The sequence below is a fragment of the Natrix helvetica genome, assembly GCF_964273705.1.
Source record: "Natrix helvetica genome assembly, chromosome: 3".
In the NCBI taxonomy this organism is placed as follows: domain Eukaryota; kingdom Metazoa; phylum Chordata; class Lepidosauria; order Squamata; family Natricidae; genus Natrix; species Natrix helvetica.
The window spans coordinates 43424065-43448394 of NC_138549.1; the positions used below are offsets into that span (position 1 = coordinate 43424065).

Genomic DNA, 24330 nt, shown 5'->3' on the forward strand with positions numbered 1-24330 from the left:
TTTCCCGTGTAAAGTTGAGATTGTCTTTGCAACGTTTCGGCAGGATCGCACCTGCCATCTTCAAGCGTAGGCTCAAAATGTGGGCTTAAAATGGGAACGGAGAAAGACGGCAGCTCCGTTCCCATTTTAAGCCCACATTTTGAGCCTACGCTTGAAGATGGCAGGTGCGATCCTGCCGAAACGTTGCAAAGACAATCTCAACTTTACACGGGGAAAAGACCCGAATACAACAAAACCATGTATATATGTATATGTATATATATATATATATATATATATATATATATATATATATATATATATATATATATATACATACATACATACATACATACATACATACATACATACATACATACATACATATATATAGTTACTATGAAAGTCCGAAATCTGGTGAATGTCGACATTCACCGGTGAATAAAAGTCCGAAATCTGGTGAATGTCGACATTCACATAGTCGCTTGGTGTATGTCCTTATCCTCTCGACACCCTTACCCTAATACCCTTACCCTAATACCTCGGCTCCTCGCTTCCTTTTAAGCGTCTTCTATTCGCGGACTTCTTTTTTTTAAAAACCTGCGATCCTGCGCGTTTAGAACGAGTAGTTTCCAGGACCGCGAATTGAAAAGCAAAAGTAAAGCGTTACGCTGACTCGTTATATATGTCACCGTGAAAGACCGAAATTGGTATGTGTCGACATTCACCGGTGAATGTCGACATTCACCAACATTCACCGGTGAATGTCGACATTCACCAATTTCGGTCTTTCACGGTGACATATATATATATATATATATATATATATATATATATATATATATATATATATATATATATATATATATATATATATATATATATATATATATATACATACATACATACATACACACACACACACACACACACACACACACACACACACACACACATACACACACACACACACACACACTAGCCATTTCATTGTAAATGTTATATCAACAGCAACTTCATTTTACCCGGTTGAAAAGCCTTATAACTTCACTTGATAGTTAACCACTTTTTATGAAACACACTCCCAATGATTTTTTGAAGTTACATACATTTAAGAAATCAATAAATAATGTATTGTACATCATTTAAGAATTTGACTCCCTTAAAGCTGAAAAAATTGTAATGATGTGTAATTTAAAAAGCTGTATCATAGCTTTTCCTATAAACATTGTAAGTATACAAGTGAAAAATTAGCAACAATTCATTCTTTAATTATATTTTACAAAATCTTGAATGAGGAGAATAATGATTTTGTCAACACTTTTCAATGATATATCCACATACGTGGATAGAAATATTATTGAATGTAGAAACATTTTGGAAAGGAGAGAATATTATCATTTGTTTATTTACTAAATTTATTTCCAACATTATCTACTGACTCTCACCACCTTACAAGCTATACAGCACCATAACAGTTAAAAATCCATAGTGGAATAAAATATAAACAACTATAACAATATAGATAAATAATTGCAGAACTATAGCAGTTTTTACAAATTGATCATTTTCTAAATAGATTATATAATTACCATGAAGCAGCCTACCAATTACATGAAGTCTACCTGTTTGCTGCTCACAATGCATTTTCATAAATATAGGTAAGCAAGAAATCATGGCAGCTGCTGTATACAGCAAAAGTGGAAGGTAATTAGTAAATTTAATAAATTGTTCAGATCTTATGTTATCAAAAAGAGTGTAAAAGAACATTACTGTGGCAATGTATATGGGCTCCATAAAGGGCATATTCTGCACACTAATTTGAACACAATTTCAGATACCGAAGTACATACCAAAATTTAAGACAGACTAATTTTAGATGCAATGTTTTAAATGTACACAAGCAGCATCAGACACTGGTAACACTGGTATTTTAAGGCATGTCTGAAAACTATAAATGTTTGTAAATTATTTTTACAGTAACTACAACAGTGTAAAAATATTACTGTATAACTAATATCCATATCTAATCACAAGAAGCTGGTCTGTAATAAAGTATTTGATTTGAAGAATGAAGGCCCATTAATGTAGACCAGTGCCTTATTTAACTAAGATCTCAAACTCTATTTACTGCACTTAACAGTTCCGATAAATATAGATTCATTTAGTGACCATTTGAAATTACAATGGCACTGAAAAAAAGTGACCTATAACCACTTTTCACACACAACCATTGCAGTAATCCCCTAGTTAATTGATCAAAATCCAGATACTTGGCAACTAGTTCATATTTATGACAGCTGCAGTGTTCCAGGATCATGTGGTTGCTTTTTGCAATTGTCTGACAAGCAAAGTCAATGGGGAAGACAGATTCACCTAACAACTGTGTTACTAACTTAACAACTGCAGTGATTCACTTAACAACTGTGGCAAGAAAGGTTGTAATATGTGGTAAAATTCATTTAACATATGCCTCACTTAGCAATGTAAATTTTGGGCTCAATTGTGATCTAAGTCGACCTGTAAATAGACAGATGACAGAAAAAAGACAGAATTATAGATAAAAAGATCTTTATATTAACATGATCAAATCAGAGCCCTCTGACTATACTAAATGCCATTCAAATTTGTACTTTAATATGTATCATTTTAATATTTGTCACCAATATATACTTATACTTTCCATGTGATACCCAATTTCAGTTCAGTGCTGCACAATATTTTTAGTTTGGCACTTTATTTTCTCAAGTTGCAACATTTTATCTTTTCTCATTACCACTGGGAAGTTTATTTTTTCAAAAACTTCCTATGAAAGGTCATTCACTAAAGTGCAACTTTAATGTAATGAAGAGCAGGAGGCCCAGTTATTTCTCCAGTTCTTTCTATGCAGACTTCAAAATAGGATTATTTTTATCACGGGCTGAAATAATGTCTCATTTATAAAGTTTCTAGATAATATTAAGAGGCATCTTGCCACTCCTGGTATTTATTTATGACATCATCTTTGTCCTTTACTTAAGAATAATTATTTTCTGTGGGACTTGTTTTTGAATAAACAGATTAAGATCTGGCTTTAAAAAAAAAAGACAAAATAATGTCAGTAGATCCTATTCAGAAATCTTTCCACTTCAGCTAAAACCATGTTTGTCAACCTCAGCAATTTTAACATGGGTGGACTTCAACTCCCAGAATTCCTCAATCAGCTATCCTGGGAGTTGAAGTCTGTAAAACTTAAAAGTTGCTGACATTGAGAAACACCGAATTAAAGGAATCAACATTGTAATTAAAATTCAGTACAATCCTTGGCAAAGTTAACTGTAGTTACAGTCTTTTTTATTAAACAATAAGGCAGTTAAAAGACCATCTAAAGCGTCCACGTGATGGTAAGAAAGGAGGACTGTTATGTCATGCCACGTTGTGTAACCAGCAAATTTCCAATTTGGAGCGAGGATCTGCAAACAAAGCAATCATAGCCTGCCTGCTGGCTTTGTGCTTTCCTTCTACAGCAGAAGGAAATTCGTATTTGCGTGTGCAGGCTCGCAGTTGGCAGTTTTCAGAATCTCAGTTACTAGCAAGGAGGCGGGAGAAACCACAGGTTACACCGCCGCCTTTAGCACACCTTGCCCCGGCACACAACTGCGAGGCAATAGCGGCACTCGGCTCCCGTCCTGCAACAAGAGGGCAGACCTAATCCGCGGCCTTCTCTCGCCATCAACCGGACTGCCCAGATGGCGGACGCAAAACAGCGGGCGTAAATTACGCACCCAGAAGCAGACCGTCCATGTCAAAGATCAGGTGAGTAACAGGCTGCGCCGACGGCGGGTGACACAAGGACGTAGCCATTGCGTTGCAAGCGCGATCTCTGCCAAGAGCAGAGCTTAGGCAGGACGCCCTTTCTGCCCATGCGCGCTACGGCGAAAAGAGGGGCGTGGCTTCGGGGACGAGGAGGAGTAGCTGTCATCTGGACTTTCTCCGGACTTTGGCAGATTAACGTTCTTTGGGGGGAGGGGAGCGCAGCGAAGGGCACATGAGGATGGGAAGCGAGGTCGCGGAAAAAGTAGTAGTTTCCGCCGCACATGCGCACCGCTTTTCTTCCCTTTCAGCTCTTGAGGCATGGGTGGGTGGTTGCTGAGACATATCAGTCCTGGAGAGTCCTGTGAGGAAGGCAGCGGTGCGTTATTCAACAGATAAAAAGCATGAATGATCTGCAGGTATTGCACTACATCTAAAAAAAAAAAAAAAGCCGCAGGTATTGAATAAAGCTGCCTTGTTGGATCTCTCTTTACCAAAAGACTTCTAAGAAAACATTTTCGTTGGAAATCCAAACAGGCGTTTCACTCCCAAAAGCAGGAATGTAACCTACACCCACTGTGGACAGAAAAAGACATTCGGATAGGATTTAGCCCGAGGTGGGAAACAAAAGAAGTAGCATTAAAACTCCGTGTTGTCCTCCTATATAAGCATCGGAATCCCGGAGAACTCATCGCTTTGATCCTAAGGGCTTTATGGTATTAACTTACAAGCAATGGCAGTTTAAATTTGAAAAGTTCATTCTAAAAGGGAGGAATTTAAAAAATAAAAAATACTGGGGCGACGGGAGAAACTTATCTTCTTTTTTTCCAGGAACAAAGCTGGATATCACTAGTAAGACTGCACTTTTTATTTCAAAGACCATTTCAAAGATGGAATATTTAGATCAGATTGGGGTTAACTGTGGGGGTAAATATGCTCTATTGCAGTGGTGGCGAACCTATGGCACATGTGCCAGAGGTCCAGTGGTGGGTTTCAAAAATTTTTAGAAACTCTTCTGTAGGTGTGGCCTGCTTTGTGGGAGTGGCTTTCCAGCCATGTGATTGGGTGGGAGTGGCTTGCCAGCCATGTGACTGGGTGGGCATGGCCAACATGTAAAATGTGGTGAAACTCACTTAACAACGCTCTTGCTTAGCAACCAAAATGTTGGCTCAGAAACTCTGGCATTTGAAGCACGCAAGTCTTAAAGCTGTCAAGTTACAAGACCCTTGCACCCCTAACCCTTTTTTTAGAAAAAAAAAACCAGGGGTGTTCAAACTTGACAGCTTTAAGACTTGTGGACTTCATCTCCAAGAATTCCTCCTCCAATCATGTTGGCTCAGGAACTCTTGGCATTTGAAGCACGCAAGTCTTAAAGCTGTCAAGTTGCAAGACCCTTGCACCCCTAACCCTTTTTTTTAGAAAAAAAAAAAACAGGGGTGTTCAAACTTGACAGCTTTAAGACTTGTGGACTTCAACTGCCAGAATTCCTCCTCTCGCTCTTCATCTTGATGATGTGCGGACGGGTGGGGGAGAGAGCTGGAACTGGTTCTTAACGGCACTGTAGATTTGTGGAACCTCTTCTATAGAAGAGGTTAGAACTGGCAGGAACCCACCCCTGCAGAGGTGGCACTAAGAGCCCTCTCTGTGGGCATTTGCCCTATCTCCACAGCCCAGTTCCATCACATTTCTTCTTTGTGTTGCGTTTCTCGCTGTCGTTTGCAGGGAAACAAAAGTTTGTGGGACTAAAAAAAAAGAGCAAAACAGCATTCTGCCCGGCCTGCCTATTGCTCTTGTAGCGCCTTGCGCAGCACAGTGAAATGTAGCACACTTCACAATGGGGGAGATGGGTTTCCCTCATGGATCCCATTACAACACGGAGCCACAATGCCACTGTGTCATCTCAGCTCATTCTCACTTCCCGGATGTCAGTTGTTTTTCCTGCAGAGCTGCTGGTGTTGGGATGCCCTGCCTCCCCACTGGTTTTCAGCGCACTGCTCCTTGGCTTATAGTCCCCAAACATCAGATTTCCCACCACCCAGCACCAATTCAGGGCTTCCTCCCCCCCGGGGGGGTAGAGAGGGGTGAGAAAGGGAGGGAGGAAAAAAGAGAGAGGGAAAGAGAGAGAGAGAAACAGAGGGAGGCAGAAGAAGAGAGGGAGAGAAAGAAAGGGAGGGAAAGGGGGGAAGAGAGGGAGGGAAATTTTTCTTTTTTTATTGTTGCTAAATGTAATATTTCAAAAGCAGGAAAAAAGCAAAGGGGCATAAAAGTGCATTTATCATGTTTTTCTTAGAACAATTAGCTGAACTCTGCCTTGTTTATAATTATTTTAGGTACTATAACCTGATTATTCAGGTTAAATTGCCGTGTTGGCACTTTGCAATAAATAAGTGGGTTTTGGGTTGCAGCTTGGGCACTTAGTCTCTAAAAGGTTTGCCATCCCTGCCCTATTGTTTTCTTTGTACCCATATGTACTTGTATATTTATATTAGAGTTATATTTGGATATGGTCAAATGATTAAATCAATAAAGTTTATTCTATTCTATAATATATGGTGCACCCATAAAGCTCTGACCGTCTTGTTTCTATTACCACTCTTTGAAGTGTTGGGTACCATCTATCCAACTATCTGTTTGGGGGGTGTCTTTGGGAGACAGAATGAAGACTCTCAGACTAGGCAATGGTCAGATGAGAAACTGAGCCCACAAAAAAATGGGGGTATGGAAAACATTTCAAAAGTGACAGTTCTTAGTTCCTTGGACTGGAAATAAATATATAAATTGTTTGTGGTAGAATGGATTTGAAATCAGCTTTTGATTTTATTGTCCCAAAATAAGATAAAATATAATATGAAAGACTATTCCATCAGTTAGTCTCTACTAGATCTAATGAAACTTTATGAGAAGAACATGCAAATTTATAACGGTTGTCAAGGGCATGTATGTGTTTGTATATGTATAATTTCAATGGAAGCAAGAGTTTTCTTTATTTTTCCTTCAGTCAAAGCCATTTCCCTTAGGGCAAGAAAGATGTAAATTTAGGAAATTATCAGAACTAATTAACCTTTCTTAAAACTACTATAGTGGCATAAAATTATTACTTATTTTGTTAATTAACTATTTTGTGAATGCATGCATGTAAAATGGCCTGCCTATGGCGTATATGAATTTGCATCCCACCTACCAACAAAATTCTAGGCAATTAACATTTCAGAACAAAAAAGAAAATGTGAAAATACCAAATACCATGTAACAATGTTAATAATAGTAATGGTAAAGGTAATATTCATGATTTTTTCTTCATCTCTGAAGATTTAAGTTAAAGATTAAAGTGTTAATAATCCATGATAATATTGTATAAATTTCATAGTACTCAAATAACATAGTGTACTATTTGTTTTATACATAAATATGTACAACACAGTAAGATATAGAAAGAGAGAGGAGGGAGGGAGAGAGAAAGAGAATGGAAGGGAGGACTATCTTAAACACCTATTGGAAAAATACACTCCTTTCTGAAATGTTATCAGGAAATGGAACATCCTAATCTTAGATAGAATGGAAGTTGTTCCAGAATGTTGGAACTGTTACCACCATCTTGCTGAGTTACTGAGTATAAACATCCCCTGCATTTTTTAAGGAGAATAGTCTCTGCTTGTCCTTCCTCCCCCCCTCTCTCCCTCCCTCCCCCTCTCTTATTCTATATCTTACTGTGTTGTACATATTTATGTATAAAACAAGTAAATCTTCAGAGATGAAGAAAAAATCATGAGCGTTACCTTTCATATCTAAAATATAAATATTGATAAGTATAGAATTGTTTAAATTTCGCATAAATAAATGCAACTTACATCATATTTGTTATGCAATAAAGGTTTCTGTTTAACTCAATGCTTAAGGTGTCCACTGTATTGTTACTTGTTATTCTTGTTTCTGCATATTAAAGACCAAACAAAATATAGAACAAGAACATCAGAAAGAAAAAGGTTTTCAAAGTTTTTATATGCCCTCTCAGTCATAACAAAGGAGATGGGCGGGATATGCCTGTGGCAGTAGAGTTTTACATGTAATAGCGAGCACTTTATTTGCATTTGCGAACCAACTGGCAGCCACTGCATCTCCCACATATCAATATTGTGCTGGTTTGTCAGTAATTGCACAACTATATTTGCCATTTCAAGCCAGTCCCATGTACAACAGATCAACCATGGAATGTTTAAAATTATGAGTATCTGTGGCCAGATCACTCCATAAGGACTGCCATTACATTTTGTGCTCAGCTCAGGATGATCTTTTATAGATAAATAAAGCAACTGCTGATAATCTGTGAGATACATAATGCATTTTAGGGGAAACTATTTTTTCTGTTTCCTTCTAGCTGTAGCAACCAACTAACCAACTCATGGTGACCACGAGAAAAGAATTATAGAAATGTGCTCCATCATGAAGTGACTTTCCAACTCAGAAGTTAAGACCAGCTCCAAGTGCAGCCTCTTATTTTACCACCATTATTTTGGTTTTACTACATGGTTTTATTATTAAGGTTTTAGTTTTCTACTTGCTTATCAAGAATAACCTGAAGTGAATATTAATGTACAGAGCTACACTATTTAAGTATATGTTTTATTTCAACTTATGTTCAAATGTAAATCTTTTCACTTAACTGCCAAATATTTTAATGTAACATATTGCTTAAAAGTAGGTAGATTGCTAGCTTTGGCTAAAATACCCTCATAATACTTTCTGATTCCAGCCATTATCCTTATAGCATTTGAGAAATGATTTTTCTGAATTGTCTTGTGATACCATTTCCCTTTCTTTGAATTCTCTGCCCTCTGTAAAAAAAACTTAGCTCTGCATTCAAAAACCATTGGTTAGGAAGTATTATTTCTATACTCCTTACCTTATGACAACTTGTATAATAAAAGGGGTATTTGTCAGGCCTATCCCAATTTTTTAAATATGCTAACAGTGCAATACTATTTAATTTCATATTTAAGTACATTATTGTAAACCAAAATCATACTGAGAGTATGATAGCTGTTGAAATCTAGAGGAAAAACCAGTGGGATTACTAAGAATAGTTTTTTCCTGCTGTGAAGTTCTGATTTCTTTTTCAACGTTTAAACCATTGAAAACTCAAAAAGAATACCTTCAAGAAATGTGTAATTTTTATTTAGAGATTGCTTTTCTGCGAAGTGGCTAACATTTCCTCTGCAGCAAACTTGAAGTTCTAAAATAAGCTCCTTAAATAAATATATTACATAATATTGTTAGATTTGTAATTTGACCTAACTAATGTTCAAAACAGGAAGTAAGCATTCATATCTTACTGGGTGGCTTGTTTGACTTGGAATTTTTTAAAAATAATCTTCCTTGAACAGAAGCCTGCTGAAAGAAACTAATGAAAGGAAAGTAAATATACTGTATTGAGGTTGTCTGTTAATGGATATAATAAAACAGATCAACAGAAAATGAGTGACAAAAAGGAAGAGACAGATACAAATTAAAAAAATTTGAATGAAATATGTACTTAGCTACAATTTAAATAATTATATAGCTATATTTAATCTTTGTTTTAAAATTATTGGACAAAGCCAGTAATAAGACAGCCAAAATATATTTAGATTCACATATTTGAACAGTAAAACTGAAACTGCATTGAATGTGTATATTTCTATATGTTTGTTTGTTTGTTTGTTTGTTTGTTTGGATTTATATGCCGCCCTTCTCCAAAAGGACTCAGGGCGGCATACAACATTTTAAAAAAAACACATCCCAAAAGTTAAAAAAAATTTAAATCCATATCCAAAAAAACAAACCAAATTTAAAAGACAATACATTTAAAATAAGTTAAAATTAACAGGCCAGGCCGGCTTGCTGGAAAAGCCAACTTTTTAGGGTGCGTCGGAAGGACCGGAGGTCAGGGATTATGCAAAGCTCCGGGGGCAGCTCATTCCAGAGGGAAGGCGCTCCCACAGAGAAGGCTCTTCCCCTGGGGGTCACCAGCTGACACTGTCTGGCCGACGGCACCCTGAGGAGGCCAACTCTGTGGGATCGTACTGGACAGTGGGAGGCTACTGGTGGCAGTAGGTGGTCTCGCAGGTACCCTGGGCCTAAGCCATGGAGCGCTTTAAAGGTCATAATTAATACCTTGAATCACACCCGGAAAACAACCGGCAACCAGTGCAGGCCGCCTAAAAGGGGTGCAACATGGGAGCACCTAGGTACCCCCATGACAACCCGCGCGGCCGCATATGGTTTTATGAGATTCAGTTATCACAGATGAATGAAGGCAAATATATGTGTCCCATCATAGTGTTGCAGGATCCAATCAGAGTTCTTCATTGGAAACAGAGATTTAGTCTTCTGAGCTTTCAGACTCATAGTAGACTCCATCCTCAGGAAACTTCTTTCTCACCAGAAGGTGAGAGAGAATATTCTGGTGAGAGAGAAATGCCCTGAGGATGGGCTCCAGTACAAGCCTGAAAGCTCTGAAGACTAAACCTCTGGCCCAGTGAGCAACCCAGATTGGATCCAGCAATCTATCATAGAGCTATAGAGTTGAAAGATATCTAAGAGATTTCATCACTAGAGTTGAAGACGTCTCTGGTATCTACTAAAATATACTAGTGAATGACCATAAAGGTGCAATAAGTAAGAGTGTTGTTTCTCCCCCCCCCCTGAAGAATGAAGTATTTTGAAGAATATTAAAAAGACAGAATATTATATTTCCCTAAATATTAAGTCATTCTTAATAGCCCCAGCAGATATTTTGTGCCAATTAAGCAATATTGGGTCAGCCTATTTAAAAACCAGCCCCAATCTCCCTGCCCCTAAGCAGAAACTCAGGAGGTCACCTTTTAGAAATGCAGATTTGGTAATCCATTCAAGATAGAACATTTTGAAACAAAGGCAGAATGGTAGGATTAGAAGCAGCCCAGAGCAATCCAAACTTCACCTGGGAGCTCAGATAAACAATAAGGCAGAGGTTAACCAGATTAACTCAGACCAGCATTTAGGATTTGCATTTCCTCTTTTGCCTATATTTATTTATTTATTTATTGGAATTTGTCAAACAAAAACAAGAGCAAGAATAAGAGAATAAAAATACAACGACAGGGACAATAAGCACATTAGTGCACTTATGCACACCCCTTCTACTGACCACAAGTGTAAAGTAACGTCCGGGGAAGTCATTTTGTGACTAAAACTGCAAATTTGTAGCTGAATCAGGTAGAGCCAGCTATGACCCGTACATAACCCCTACATGGCCCCATAGGAATCTGACAACAGTCAATAGAATATTAAAGGACATGTTCTTGCACAGGAACAGGAAGCTCAAATACAAAGCCCAAAGAAGGTATAAAAAAACCCATTTTGTCAGCTGCACTAGAACCATAAATGTTGGTGGTTCTGTTCATCATTAAACCATCTTTCCAATCAGCCTCCATGTTTCCAGTGTCTTTCTTCCAGCTTGGAACTGAACAAGATGGATTTTTTTTTTCCAACACAGCATTTTTTCAATTTTGGTTTAATTTAATTCAATTTTAATTGAATGTAACATCAAAGTCTGTGGTATATTTATTTTAGAATCAGAGTTTATAAATGTATATGGTATATTCATTTTAGAAGTTCTTTAAACTGAGAATGGTAATCCTTGACACACATATACTAGGTTTTTTTGTGTGAACAATTATCTCTTCTGATGAACAACTATCTATCCTGTGAACAATTATCTAACCAAATAATTTTTCAAAAAGTCAGCAAAAAAAATCTGTCCAACTGTTGACTTTAAAAAATCTCTGGATTATTGTCATTATTTTTCTCCAGATGTGGCATTCCTAATACAACTGAGAATCTGAATGAGGCATGTTTTCAGTGTCTCACATAGCATGATTGATTTGAGGCAAGTCACAATATTCAAAAGTTGGTAAACTTAGTCCACTGCTACTTGGACCATGGACATCACATGAAGTAGCACACAATCAGAGTAAATTAAAAATACATTATGTTATTCCTATATTGGTAAAAAAATGTCTGACTTGACCAGATTGTGATCAGTTCTTTGAGAGTGCTTACAGCTTGTCAACAAATCTCAGTACTTTAAACACTTAAACCCATATTCAACACTTAGCTGGATTTAGTGGGAGATTTTCAGATGTGAATCAAGTTGATTAAATTGCTTATTGCAGATAAACTTGTAGCCTTAAATTGATTCTCCAGATCTGTGCAAAGAGATTAGAGTCTCCGAAATTTAAACTATAAAATGTATCTTCCCATAGTTCCAGCTTAACAGATATGTTTTATTTAAAAATATTTAACAATAATAGAGCATATTAGATATACTATATAAACACACATATTCACTTTTCTCTCCTAAGTAGCACATCACCAGTACTCTGTGTATGAATCTTATATACATTTTATTTAAAAAGCTACATTTTAAAAAAATACATATGTGCATGGAAGATAATTACTGAGGTTGTGCAATTATTATATACTTAGATATCCATTAGTAATAGAAGGCATTGATGTTCATTTTATGTGTGTGTGTGTGTGTGTGTGTATGTATGTATGTATGTGTGTGTATGTATGTATGTATATGTACATGTGTACATAAACATGTATGTATGTATTTATATATTTATTTATTGATAGCTAACAAATTTAAGTACTACCCATCTCAGTTTCATATATACTGAGATGAACTTAGCTTAGTGGCTAAGACTCCTGCCTAAGATATAATACAGCCCAGGTTCAAATCCCAGTAAGGGTATGGCTAGCTGATGAGAGCTAATTAGCTAGAAATAGATCTATACTAGTCTCCCTTTATTTATTTATCAGTACAAATACAACACAAATATAAAAAGGCAACATTAAAAATAAAAATATGGTTTTTCTGCCTGCATGATCTTCTGTGATGAGCCGAAGGACAGAAAGAGGGAGTAGTGACCTTCCTCCCATATTTAGGCATACCAGGGGTTGTAACACAAATACATACCTATTTCCCTGGCTCAACTGATAAGGAGGCGAGCCTGTGGCTTAGTGGCTAAGACTCCTGCCTAAGATATAATACAGCCCAGGTTCAAATCCTTAGAAATCCTTAGAAAACCATCCAGGCAGAAAACCATATTTTTATTTTTAATGTTGCCTTTTTATATTTGTGTTGTATTTGTGCTGATAAATAAAGGGAGACTAGTATAGATCTATTTCAAGCTATTTAGCTCTCATCAGCTAGCCATACCCTTACTGGGATTTGAACCTGGGCTGTATTACATATTAGGCAGGAGTCTTAGCCACTAAGCCACAGGCTCTCCTCCTTATCAGCTGAGCCAGGGAAATAGGTATGTATGTATGTATGTATGTATGTATGTATGTATGTAACCAAGGAGTCTACGAAATACCATGCAAAATCTGCCCAGCAATATACATAGGACAAACAAACAGGAGAATAAATGCACGCATCACAGAACACAAAAATGCAGTAAGAAAAAAAGAAAAAACTTCTTCCCTTTTCCAGCACCTTAAAGCTACAGGACACGAAATCAACTTTGAAGGAGCCAGGTTAATCTCCAAAACAGAACACCTCCACAAGAGAATAATCATGGAAGCCATCGAAATAGAGAAACACCCCCACAGCATGAACAAACGTGATGATACCTCCCACCTACCAAACATCTAGAAACCAGCCCTAGCCAACAAACGAACACCACCCAAGCCGTTAAAATACAAAACAACAATGCACACACAACCTGCACCAATCAGCACCAATCTACCAATCATGATACAACCACACAACCAATCATTCCACTTACTGAAACAGAGCCACCACCCCATCCCCTCCCACCAAGACTTACAGAAAGATGGCAGCTCCGTTCCCATTTTAAGCCCACAGCTTGAAGATGGCAGGTGTGATCCTGCCGAAATGTTGCAAAGACAATCTCAACCTTACACGGGAAAAGACCCGAATACAACAAAACCAGCATATACACACACACACACACACACATATACATACATATACATATTTACATAACAGCTCTCTAAACTGAATTCAGTCTCACTGCATTACCTTTCTCTATTTTATTCCCTTTCTAAATCTATAAATATCAAGTGTTTCTTTTTCTCACTACTTTTGTTTATTCAAGGACATTGTGGCATTTCCATTTCTTCATTGGATATTGCTGATAAGTTCTTCCCCACCATGAGTCATGGTGGCACAGTGGTTAGAGTACAGTGCTGCAGACTACTTCTGTTGACTGCCAGCTGCCTGCAATTTGGCAGTTCAAATCTCACCAGGCTCAAGGTTGACTCAGCCTTCCATCCTTTTGAGCTGGGTAAAAGGAAGAGCCAAATTGTTGGGGGCACTATGCTGACTCTAAACCACTTAGAGAGTGCTGTAAAGCACTGTAAAGTGGTATATAAGTCTAAGTGCTATTGTTATTTTAGGCCTATCTACCTTTCCTTCTTACAGACTCTCTTCCATCTACAGTATTCCACCTCTTAGCTTATTCTTGAATTCCCCTTCTCATCTATGGATGGAATTTTTTTAAAAAAATGGTCAATATCTTGGTATCTAGCTTTTTAAAATGATCCAGTGGATGACACATCTGGTATAAAGCCAGATATGATCTCCAACAGCAGTGAAAGAGACACTTTCTTTTCATTAGTAGAACACTTTTCGGAAGCCTTTGTATGATTCATGTTTTCTTAAGGAGGTAGTTCTTGGCAAAAATGGGCAGATCAAGATTTGTTCAGAAGTAGGTGGAAGTGGAAATTGTAGCTGGCCTGAAATGATGATATATAAATAGAGATAAAACTGGATTGTTATAAGTGAATTCAGCAGTTGTGCTTTTCTTGTAGGGAGGTTAAGTTTATTTTTGTTAGTTCATTTTAAAACCTATTATGTTGCTTTAAGTAACTTGATGCTTAGCAAAAAAAAAAAGGGGGAAATATGAACCTCAATAACATAAGAGCAATAATTTGAGTAAGAGGAAAACAATCAGATAAGCATTTATGCAAAGAATGACATTAAAGATGCAAAATAACATAAAATAGAAGTTCTGATGCAGTATAACAAGGCAGATTAATTGCATTCCTCTTCCTCTTATACCTCTACAACAGTAGTTGAGCCAATAAATTGGAAGGCTGTGGGTATCATACGTTCCTGCCTCTATCCCTGATCTTCATACCCTTGCTCCTTTGAGATCACCACTTTGCACTTTCTATTGCTACCATCCAGCTCCATAGAATGCATCATATGATATCCACCTACCTTATAGCAAGAGAGAGGGATGGAACTATCATAAGTTGTGCTGTCTACTTCAGCAAAAGTTGACATAATTTTTGTACTGCCAATATTGGGCATGGGTTCATAGAATTAACTTTTCTTTCTACCTCATCTTTAGAGATAGCCTAATTTACAAGCGATCAATGAAATAATTTTAATTAAAAAGAAGGAAAAATATAAACAACCTTTTAAACAAAATTCAAACATTTATTGTTGAAAAAGAATATGTAGTGTTTTAGACTAATTTTTCAACTTGGCAATTTTAAGATGTGCGGACTTCAACTTCCAGAATTCTAGTCAGCCATGCTGAAAAAAACATTATAAGATGGATATTATAAGAAGATTCCACAAAGAAAATTAGCTATTTTGGAAGTATAAATAAAAATAATTCCCAACTTTGAAAATTAGGGAAAATATATAACACCAGATTTCCATGCACAAAAATAAAATAGGAATTCTTATTATAAGTTCTTCATTACACTCATTATTTATTACTTTTTTCTTACTTTTGAAATGGATATTTCCTCTCCTTCAATCACCTCAGCTTCCTGGCTTTTTGAAAATGCCTCTTTAATCAGTGCCTGGAATTAAACAATATTAGTTCTGTACTTTCCCCAATTTCAATTCTCAGCTTTGAATTCTTCTTCTTCTTTTTGCAGCAGAGAAAGGGGCATTTTAATAAAAAACGGAAATGTTATATTAACTGACATACATTAATATTTCCCCCTTCATGAATGAAGGATTGAAAGAACTCAAGAAGAAGGAAGAAGAAAAAAACAGATCCACCTTTTGCTCTGCTTGAGCAAAAAGAAATCATGCACGCATTGGAAATGCTAAAGCACTCATTATCAACAGCTGCTTTTGGCTTTAAAATACTGAAAACTTTAATTCCATAAATTGTGAAGCATCAAGAAAATTATGACAAATTAAAATATATATAATTCTGTCTCCATTAAAGAAAAGATCAAGACCACCAGTCTAGAAAAAGAAATCAGAATTGTATAACTGGATGATAAGGAAAGGGATAATGACATGCTCAGCACTTCATTAGCTCCTATAATGGGCTGCACACATTGGTGATACAAACTTTCTCAGAAGGGAGAGAGTGCTTATAGGCTTAACAGATAAGGCTAATTGATGAAAGTAAGTTGCCTTTTAAATAAAAAGCAAATGATAAAGAGAAGAAAATCTTGCAATTAGTCTGGCTGCCTATTTGGCATATTAGGGCTACGCGTAATAGTACTGTAGGGTGGAGTGGAACTTCTAGTTCATTATCAGAAGAGGATAGGCCTAGAAATGTAACAACCTTTTGAAGCAAGATAAAAGTTGTATACCCGAGGAAAGAAAAAATGCTTTCATTTCAGAACTAAATAATTAAAAGAAGGCTGCTTGGAATTGCAATAGCAGCTAACCCTTAATTATCCCACAGAGGATTTAATGGAGTTAACAGCATCATAATATATTAATATACTACAGTGGCCTTGGATCTGAATTACCCACCTGCAAAATGCAGCATGAAGAAACTAGGTATCTAGAATATCGTCAGTAACTGAGGAGGAAAAGAAGAGTGCAAGATTTGCATCTTGAGATGGAATGTTGCAGGATGGCATTGCACCTGCAAGGAAGATGCCTTTCTCAACTTTGTATCTTACTGTGGTATGTTATGGATCCAGGAAATCTTATTCAATAATGAGATAGTAATGCATGGTTATAAGCTCAATCTTAAAGCAGAAACAGAGAACAAGGCGAAGAGTGACGATGGTCTGAACCCACTATTCTGAATGTTAGGCTTATTAGATCTTCTATCTTTAAGCAATATCAATGGTGAATATTTTATCTATAAAATGCTCTGAGTGATTTATACATTCCTCCAATGGGATTGTCTTCACTCTTCATGCTGAGTTGGAAATCTATTTATGAATTGGAGACTTGTTCATTTATAATGAACACTATTGATTTTAATACTTGTGTAAGACTGATGGTGACCCATTATATGCTAGATTTCAGAGCTGCTTTCTTGCCTCTGAAATAGATCCAATGGTCAAAGAATATGCAGTCAAACTGCATATTCTGCCTAGTTCAGATAATCAATATATTTAATTTCCCAAGGACAAATGAGCACCCAGTTGAAATCACCTACTAACATTATTTGATCTGCTCTGTTATGAGGTTATTGGCAAGTCTTGGCAAGAAAACTTCAGCAACCTGCCCAGGCGGTCATCTTTAAAAAAACACAAAAGAGCTATGGTGGTGCAGTGTTTAGACACCATGTGGACTCTGTAAACCACTTAGGGAGGACTGTAAAACACTGTGAAGCAGTACATAAGTTTAAGTGCTATTGTTAAAAGAAGGATGACTCTGCTAAGTAGAGGCTTACTCAATATAGTAAGTAAATTCTGCTCAATATAATAAATAAATTCTATGCTAGGGATATATAGGGAAATAGGGACTAAGGTGAACAGAAACATATTCTAGTAAAGGAATAGACAAGTTTTAAGAAAATTCCATTTTAGATCAGTACTTAATCTTACAACACCCAGTAGAGATATATTCTACCTGTTCCTTAGTTTAATGCACATACCTTTTATTGATTTTAAAGGCAGCACATAGTTCTGTTCATGACAATAATCTGTGGGAAAAGCTGGAGGTTTTATAATTGACTGCCTGCTATTTTTAATAGGAACTCTATATGAAAATACATCACGGAAAGTTAGATGCAGCTTGCAGGTATATTTAATATGTGCTATCAAAAGTGAGTTAAGTAGTACATTCTGGTTCTGCACTATATAACTGTTACATTTAATACTGGCTAATCATTTAAATGCTTTCATTTTTCACCCTCCTAAGATCAAGAAAGTTTTGTTAATATCTTACTGTATCTGGGTGATGCAGTCATTTTTCTCCAGGGTTCCTGCTGGACTTGGAAGAGCCTTGGAATCTTACATTGAAAATAAATGGTTATTAATTATTTTAAAAGTAAAGTTATGAATTTTAGAAATGACCTAAGACTTATATGAGTGACATTCCATTTTTAATAGCAGAAAGACACATGCAATATTCTTTTTCAAACAGCCCATGGAAATGCAGTTGACAGCTTTAAAGCCCCAAGATTTGAAGATGATAATTACAATCAGCCACTTTTTAGTGAAAAAGCTTTATGAACTTCAGTTCAGATCCTTTTGTGACTTCAGACCACTAGAAGTCATTCAGGGTAAAAGTTTAAGATCAGTTTTTTAGATGCTGCAATATGTGCCCCAGGCAACCTTGCATGGTGAAATTAGAGGCTTATACCTGAAGAGCTCTTTTTTAAAATTGGCTAAGGCTGTTCTATTTTTCTGCCCCCTCCACTTTTGACTATGGTTTCCAGTCTATGTAAAGGAAGGAATTCATGCTGAAATTAAAATTTCTAGGACTTTCTCCAGATAATCTACATATTAGGCACCAGTTGGATTAGAAAAATGATTGTTTTACATTGAAGCAGTGAATTCTGAAAACTGATTGAATGGGAGGTCCTAAATTTATTGATCTCTATAGGTGCCTATATGAGATGCCTAATTTATTGATATCTACAATTAAAATGGTGTACAGTAGGCCAGCAATATATCTTAACTCTACCTAAAAATCTCAGCATTTAGGGCTTTGATATAATTAAATGCTTTTCTTCCTGCTATTTTTGGAGGCAAGAAATAAGATATGTGCGGAATGATTTGTAGAACTGGGAGAGTTGAGATAATTAGAATATCCTTCTTCAATGCCTACTATGTAGAGATTCTTCCCAATATTCTGAAGAATGTCAAAAAAATGCTGATCATGCATATTTATAAATGATGCTGATGAGTTACAATTTCTAAATAGCCTACTAAATTGCTCCCTTTCGAATTGGAGGATATGCCAAAAATATTAGCTGGGAACTATGAATACAAATGAGTATGTTTGGCAACTGTGAGATAATACTAGACAGAATTTTATTTTTTTGAAGTTATATTTGAATTAATACCAAATATCTGTTGAGTTACATACTGTATAAAAATTAAAAGATGAAATCACACTGGCCAGTTTTTTAGTAGGTGCTGGCCTACATAAGCATTGAATTTCCCAAGAACCTAGGACTTCATAATGCATCAGCCTACAAATCTTCACTTAACAACTATTTGTTCAGTGACAAAAAGTCAATAAGAATGCTGGCAGTGAAGGTTGCAAGCGACTGCTGTCTGCCAAGATGACTCCCTTCATTTTTGGAGGCTGCCTGAAAAAGCAGGGGGCATTTGCAGCCAATTCCTAGAAGCAAGAGGGAATCCTCTTTTCTCCAGGAGTTGGCTGCAAATGGCCCATATTACAGTACAAATGCTCTATACCAAAATCCTCCTTGGATTTTGAGACAGACCTTTCTCAGTCAATCCCCAGAGACAAAACTCTGAGAGCAAAAGGGCTGACCACTAAAGCAATTTGGCCCTAATGGGCAGAGTCCCTCTGGTGGTCAGTTCTTTTAACGGGAACCCTGAGTGCTTTCTCTTTCTATTTCTGTTTTCAGATTTTGATATTTTGTAATTTTCTTCTTCTCTTCTATTTTCCCCTGGTAGTCATGCTTTCTAATTTTCAACCACAGTTAAATCTGTTGTTAGTCTTATAAGCTAAGACCGTATCAGTTTGTATTCAGAAATCAAAATTATTAATGAAGGATCTCTCTTTGCATTAAAGGTTAGAGATTTCTATTAATATATTGCAACTAAATATAATAATCCTGGCTTGTCTGGTTGTAGAATTATTTTAACAAATAATTACTATTGTTTTGACATAACTATTATTTAGTAACAATCAGTCCTTAAACATTAACTTTTACAGGAAATAAGAATAACAGAAATAAGGCCTAATGAGCTTATAATATCAGAGTATTATATGATTCAAAAACACTGTTGCTTTTTTTACTAGTCCCACTTGATTCAAAAAGAAACTGTATAATCCTACCTAAGGTATGAATAAAATAAAATAATTTACCCCAGAAACTAAGTTCATAAATGATCAATAGGTCTCCCCAAAATGAGATCTTGACCCTTTATCCCTTAGACTAATAACTTATAAGAAGCATTTGCCGAATAAACATTTCCTGTAATAAACATTATCTGGTAATATACATATAAACCTGACATAAGCATTGCAGAGAGATCACACTCAGCATTATTTTCAAAAGTATGCAAACTTCAAAAAACAGTATTAATGAGAGAAGGCCAGTAACTGGGACAACAAGCCAGTATAAAAAAAAAAAGTTTAATAATTTCTGCCAGATACAGACAGGAAAGAAAATTGTAGGTTCCTCAGGCTGAAACCAAGAGAAGAGTAAGTACAGGACTGTCAATATTTATGATTTAAACCTATTTTAAGCCTATAAAATTTCTTCAGAGAATTCAAAAATGAACTGGATCCAGTATAGTGGATTTGTTTATGTACTTAAGTAGAGCCAATATTTTCATTGAACATGTCACTATGGAAACATTATATTGAGAAAGCTTTTCTTGTATCCTTTTTTTTTTTTTGCGATTGATGGTTGATTTGATTGATTGATTGGTTATGTGCCATCAAGTTAGTGCTAAGTCTTACTGATTATTTAAATGTATCTTCTTTGGGACAAACTTGGCCCGGCCCTTCAGTTCCTGCAATGGTTCACTCATCAATTGTTCTAAATGAATCCATTTGTCTTGCTGCAAGTCTTTCTCTTCTCTTTTCTCCCATCTTCCTCAACATTATAGATTTCTCAGGAGATTGATGACAAATAGATTAAATGTTTTGATCCTATTGTTGGTGAGTCATCTTCATTATTATTTCCTCAACTGGACATAAACATGGTTCAGATTGGATGATGGTTGAATACTACTATTACTGCTGCTCCTGAGTTTCTTCAACAAGTGTGTGATCTGGAGATATTGTTACAAGCAAACTCTAATGGTGTCTCCTTGCTTTCTGTATTCTTTGGTATGGAAAAGCAGCCCGTGTGCTGAGGTTCAAGACGTAGGAAGAGTTCTAAGACACGTCCTTGCTTTTATGTTTAGGAAGCATGGGTGGCTGGCTGGCTGGCTGGCTGGCTGGACTGTATGGGAATTAGCATCACTTGTTTACATAATATCTTCTGTGGTACGAGTTAAAGAATAACCTTTGAGAATTGTTTGCTTGAGGTCGGACACAAATGAAATAATAAACAAACAATGTCATTCCTCTTCCTTTGCCATTCATTCCTCTGACCCTAAAGACCCAAATAACAATGATTTATCCTAATTAATTACACACTAACAAATGTAGATTAGATATAGATTAGATTAGATTAGATATATACCGGTAGATATAAATTTCACCTGAATGTTTCTTAGAGCGTTGGGGACAGCATGTCCTGTAAAAACAATCTTAATACTTCAAATGGAATAAGGTAAAAATAATTTGTCTCCATCATTCTGAATTTAGTTCTTGGTTACTTTATAAACTTAGTTATGCAATTTTCTTAGCAACAATGTGAAAGCAGCTTGCCATTTCCCTTTCCTGAAGTCTTTTTAATAATAATAATAATAATAATAATAATAATAATAATAATAATAATAATAATAATAATAATAATTTATTTCTTAGCCGCACCCTCTCCCGGAGGACTCGGGGCGGCGTACAATAAAACACATAAAAACAATATGGACAATACACACACAAATAAACGAATACGTGTACATGGAGGAGGTGGGAAGATGAATAAAGACAGTTAAAACACAATTTAAAATCCCCTAATAAAATTCCAAAAGTCACAAAATTAAAAAACCCGTCAGGAGCAGTGTGAACGAACTATGGTTGAGCCAGGCCAGCTACTTGAAATAGGTGGGTCTTGAGCTTTATCCGGAAGGCGCGGAGGTCAGAGGTAGTCCTAATATCCGGGGGAAGGTCATTCCACAGGGCTGGGCCCGCAACAGAGAAGGCTCTACTCCTAGACGCCGCCCCCCAACATTGTCTGGTGGACGGCACCTGGAGGAGTCCCTCTCTGTGCGAGCGAATTGGTCGCAGGGATGTATGGGGCAGGATACGATCCCACAAGTAGCTAGGTCCTGAGCCATGGAGCGCTTTAAAGATCGTAATCAAGACCTTGAAACGCACCCGGTAGTATTATTATTATTATTATTATTATTATTATTATTATTATTATTATTATTATTATTATTATTATTATTATTATTATTATTAAATTGTCAATATGATTGTATCAAAATCATTTGATATTAGACTATGGCATATTCAATAATATAATATTTTGAGATGAGTGGATTCCATTCCATGTTTGAGATTTGAGATTTCCCACTAGTAAATCATTACATAATTGGAGATGCAATGAGGATGAGGTTTCATTAAAAACACATTTTTGCTACTGTATGTGCTTAAGTTACCTTCTGGGAAGAAGTAATTACATATATTATTCTGACTTTGAGGAAGATTTATTACTGCTGGACATCCATATATTTTGTAAAAAAAACCTACATACCTATTACACAGATAAGGGAGATAGAGTCTGTGCCATTCTATTGCTAAGAGACTTGTTCTTCCATATTAGAACAATAAATTTATGGCCCCAATTACTCAGTGGATTGAAGACCAGATGTTGTTTGCCACCTATGAAAAAGTTGATTACAAGTGTAGGTTATATGTATATGGATAATAATAAATAAGGTCACTTAGTAGAGAACTAGAAACCTTCCATAATAATAAGCATATAATAAAACCAGAATGATAGGCTCAAAGCAATGGGCTGCAGTTGGAACTGGTTTTTACTTCAGAGTTGAAAATAAAGGTTTATGTTGTGAATCTAATAACTAAGGACTCTACTGTGTTGTTCCTTATTATTGTTTGTATATAATAAGGGCAAAATAAAATACAAAACAATAGCAAAAAGGAAAAAGATTTTAAAAGTTTCTCTGCTTTAATTCCCAGTTACAACAAATTGGGTGGGTGAGATATACCTGCACCACTACTGTTCTAGTGCTTGCTTACTACTGTGACATCTGATTGATTGACCATTCACTCTTAGCATGCAGCTTGATATCATCCTTGTAGAGATGGTGGCTGATCATGGTTACAGTCTTGAACTTGAACCATACCTAATCCTTGTGATTATATGGGTAAGGGAGTTCAAGTGTACACAGAACAGAAACAGGGACAATCCACCATCTTGTTATATGCTAAACCTAAGGGCTACTTTTGGGATCTGTCTAGAGTTTATTTCCAATATTGTCTTCCAGAATTCTGTTGAGTTTTTGAGAAAGTTGGGATTTACTTTGACACCTAGTCTTCAGTATCAAAAGGAAGTTCTCTAACTACTCTGCTATCTAGCTGTTGCATATATCATTTTCACCACTCCGAGGCTGCTACAAAAGTTTCTAATTTGTCATATCTCATATTGTGAAAAAATATCAAACTTGTTGGCTTCCATGATCACCAGTCTTTTAGCTATAAGGTCCAGGAAGACTAAAAGGAGGGCTGGGTATATTTATTTCTACCAACTTAAGAGCAGAGCCCATGCTTATTGCCTCTTTAAAACATATGGCTATGGCCCTTCTCCAGATGGACTCGGTCCTGCTTTTAACAATTAATGTTTATCTTCCGCTATTGCTAAGAAAAGCTGAAACCACTGTAGTATGGATGGAGTTGGAACACTATATTAGTAAACTCATCATGGGTCATCCAAATGTCAAGGTCTTACTAAAACAACTCTTAAACATCTCCTTACACTCAAAAAACAATTTAAGCATTTGATTGCTCTTAAAAAGAGATATGACACAAGGCCCTCCTGGGAACAGCTTATTGAGGCAGCAAAGCAAAAGAACTCTATTCTGGCATCTCTCATTGGCCAATTCAGGACTAGGAGCTGACTTCATTTCTGCTGAATTATTAAAGAACAATTTGGAGTGGTGGATACCAGTTATATTCACTTACATCGACGCCACTGGCAATGTCCCAGAAGACTGAGGCTTGGCAATTGTTGTCCCAATTTTTAAAAAGGGAAAGAGAGATGACCCTGCCAATTAAGACCAATAAGTCTGCTAAATATAATCAGCAAACTCTACACCAAACACTTCCAAGATAAATTAAAGGAGTGGCTGGATCTTGAGAACTTGATCACTGAAGGGCAAGTCAGGCTTAGAGAGGGGAGAAGAACCAAAGATCAGCGCTTAGTTCTCCATCATTTGATTGAAAAATACATATCAAATAGATCTGTATCATTATATACCGACTTTATAGATCACAAGGTA

General features: G+C 36.3%; 2 protein-coding genes across 5 annotated transcripts in view; one reads left to right on the plus strand and one right to left on the minus strand.

The window, feature by feature from the left end:
- PUDP (pseudouridine 5'-phosphatase) overlaps positions 1-3998 on the minus strand; it is a 66149-nt gene extending 62151 nt beyond the window's left edge. Inside the window, exon 1 of one of the 2 annotated variants that reach the window (XM_081946023.1) lies at positions 3744-3990. In XM_081946023.1, coding sequence (XP_081802149.1) covers positions 3744-3822 — 79 coding nt within the window. In that variant the 5' untranslated portion in view covers positions 3823-3990. Of the gene's footprint in view, positions 1-3743 lie in introns of both variants that reach the window. The other variant, XM_081946024.1, reaches the window with a different exon arrangement.
- Positions 3376-24330, plus strand: part of STS (steroid sulfatase) — a 101340-nt gene continuing 80385 nt past the window's right edge. For all 3 annotated transcript variants that reach the window (XM_081946022.1, XM_081946020.1, XM_081946021.1), the window contains exon 1: positions 3376-3774. Coding sequence is in view for 1 of the 3 variants with exons in the window: in XM_081946021.1 (XP_081802147.1) it covers positions 3761-3774 (14 nt within the window). In the remaining 2 variants the exon portion in view is untranslated. The remainder of the gene's footprint in view (positions 3775-24330) is intronic.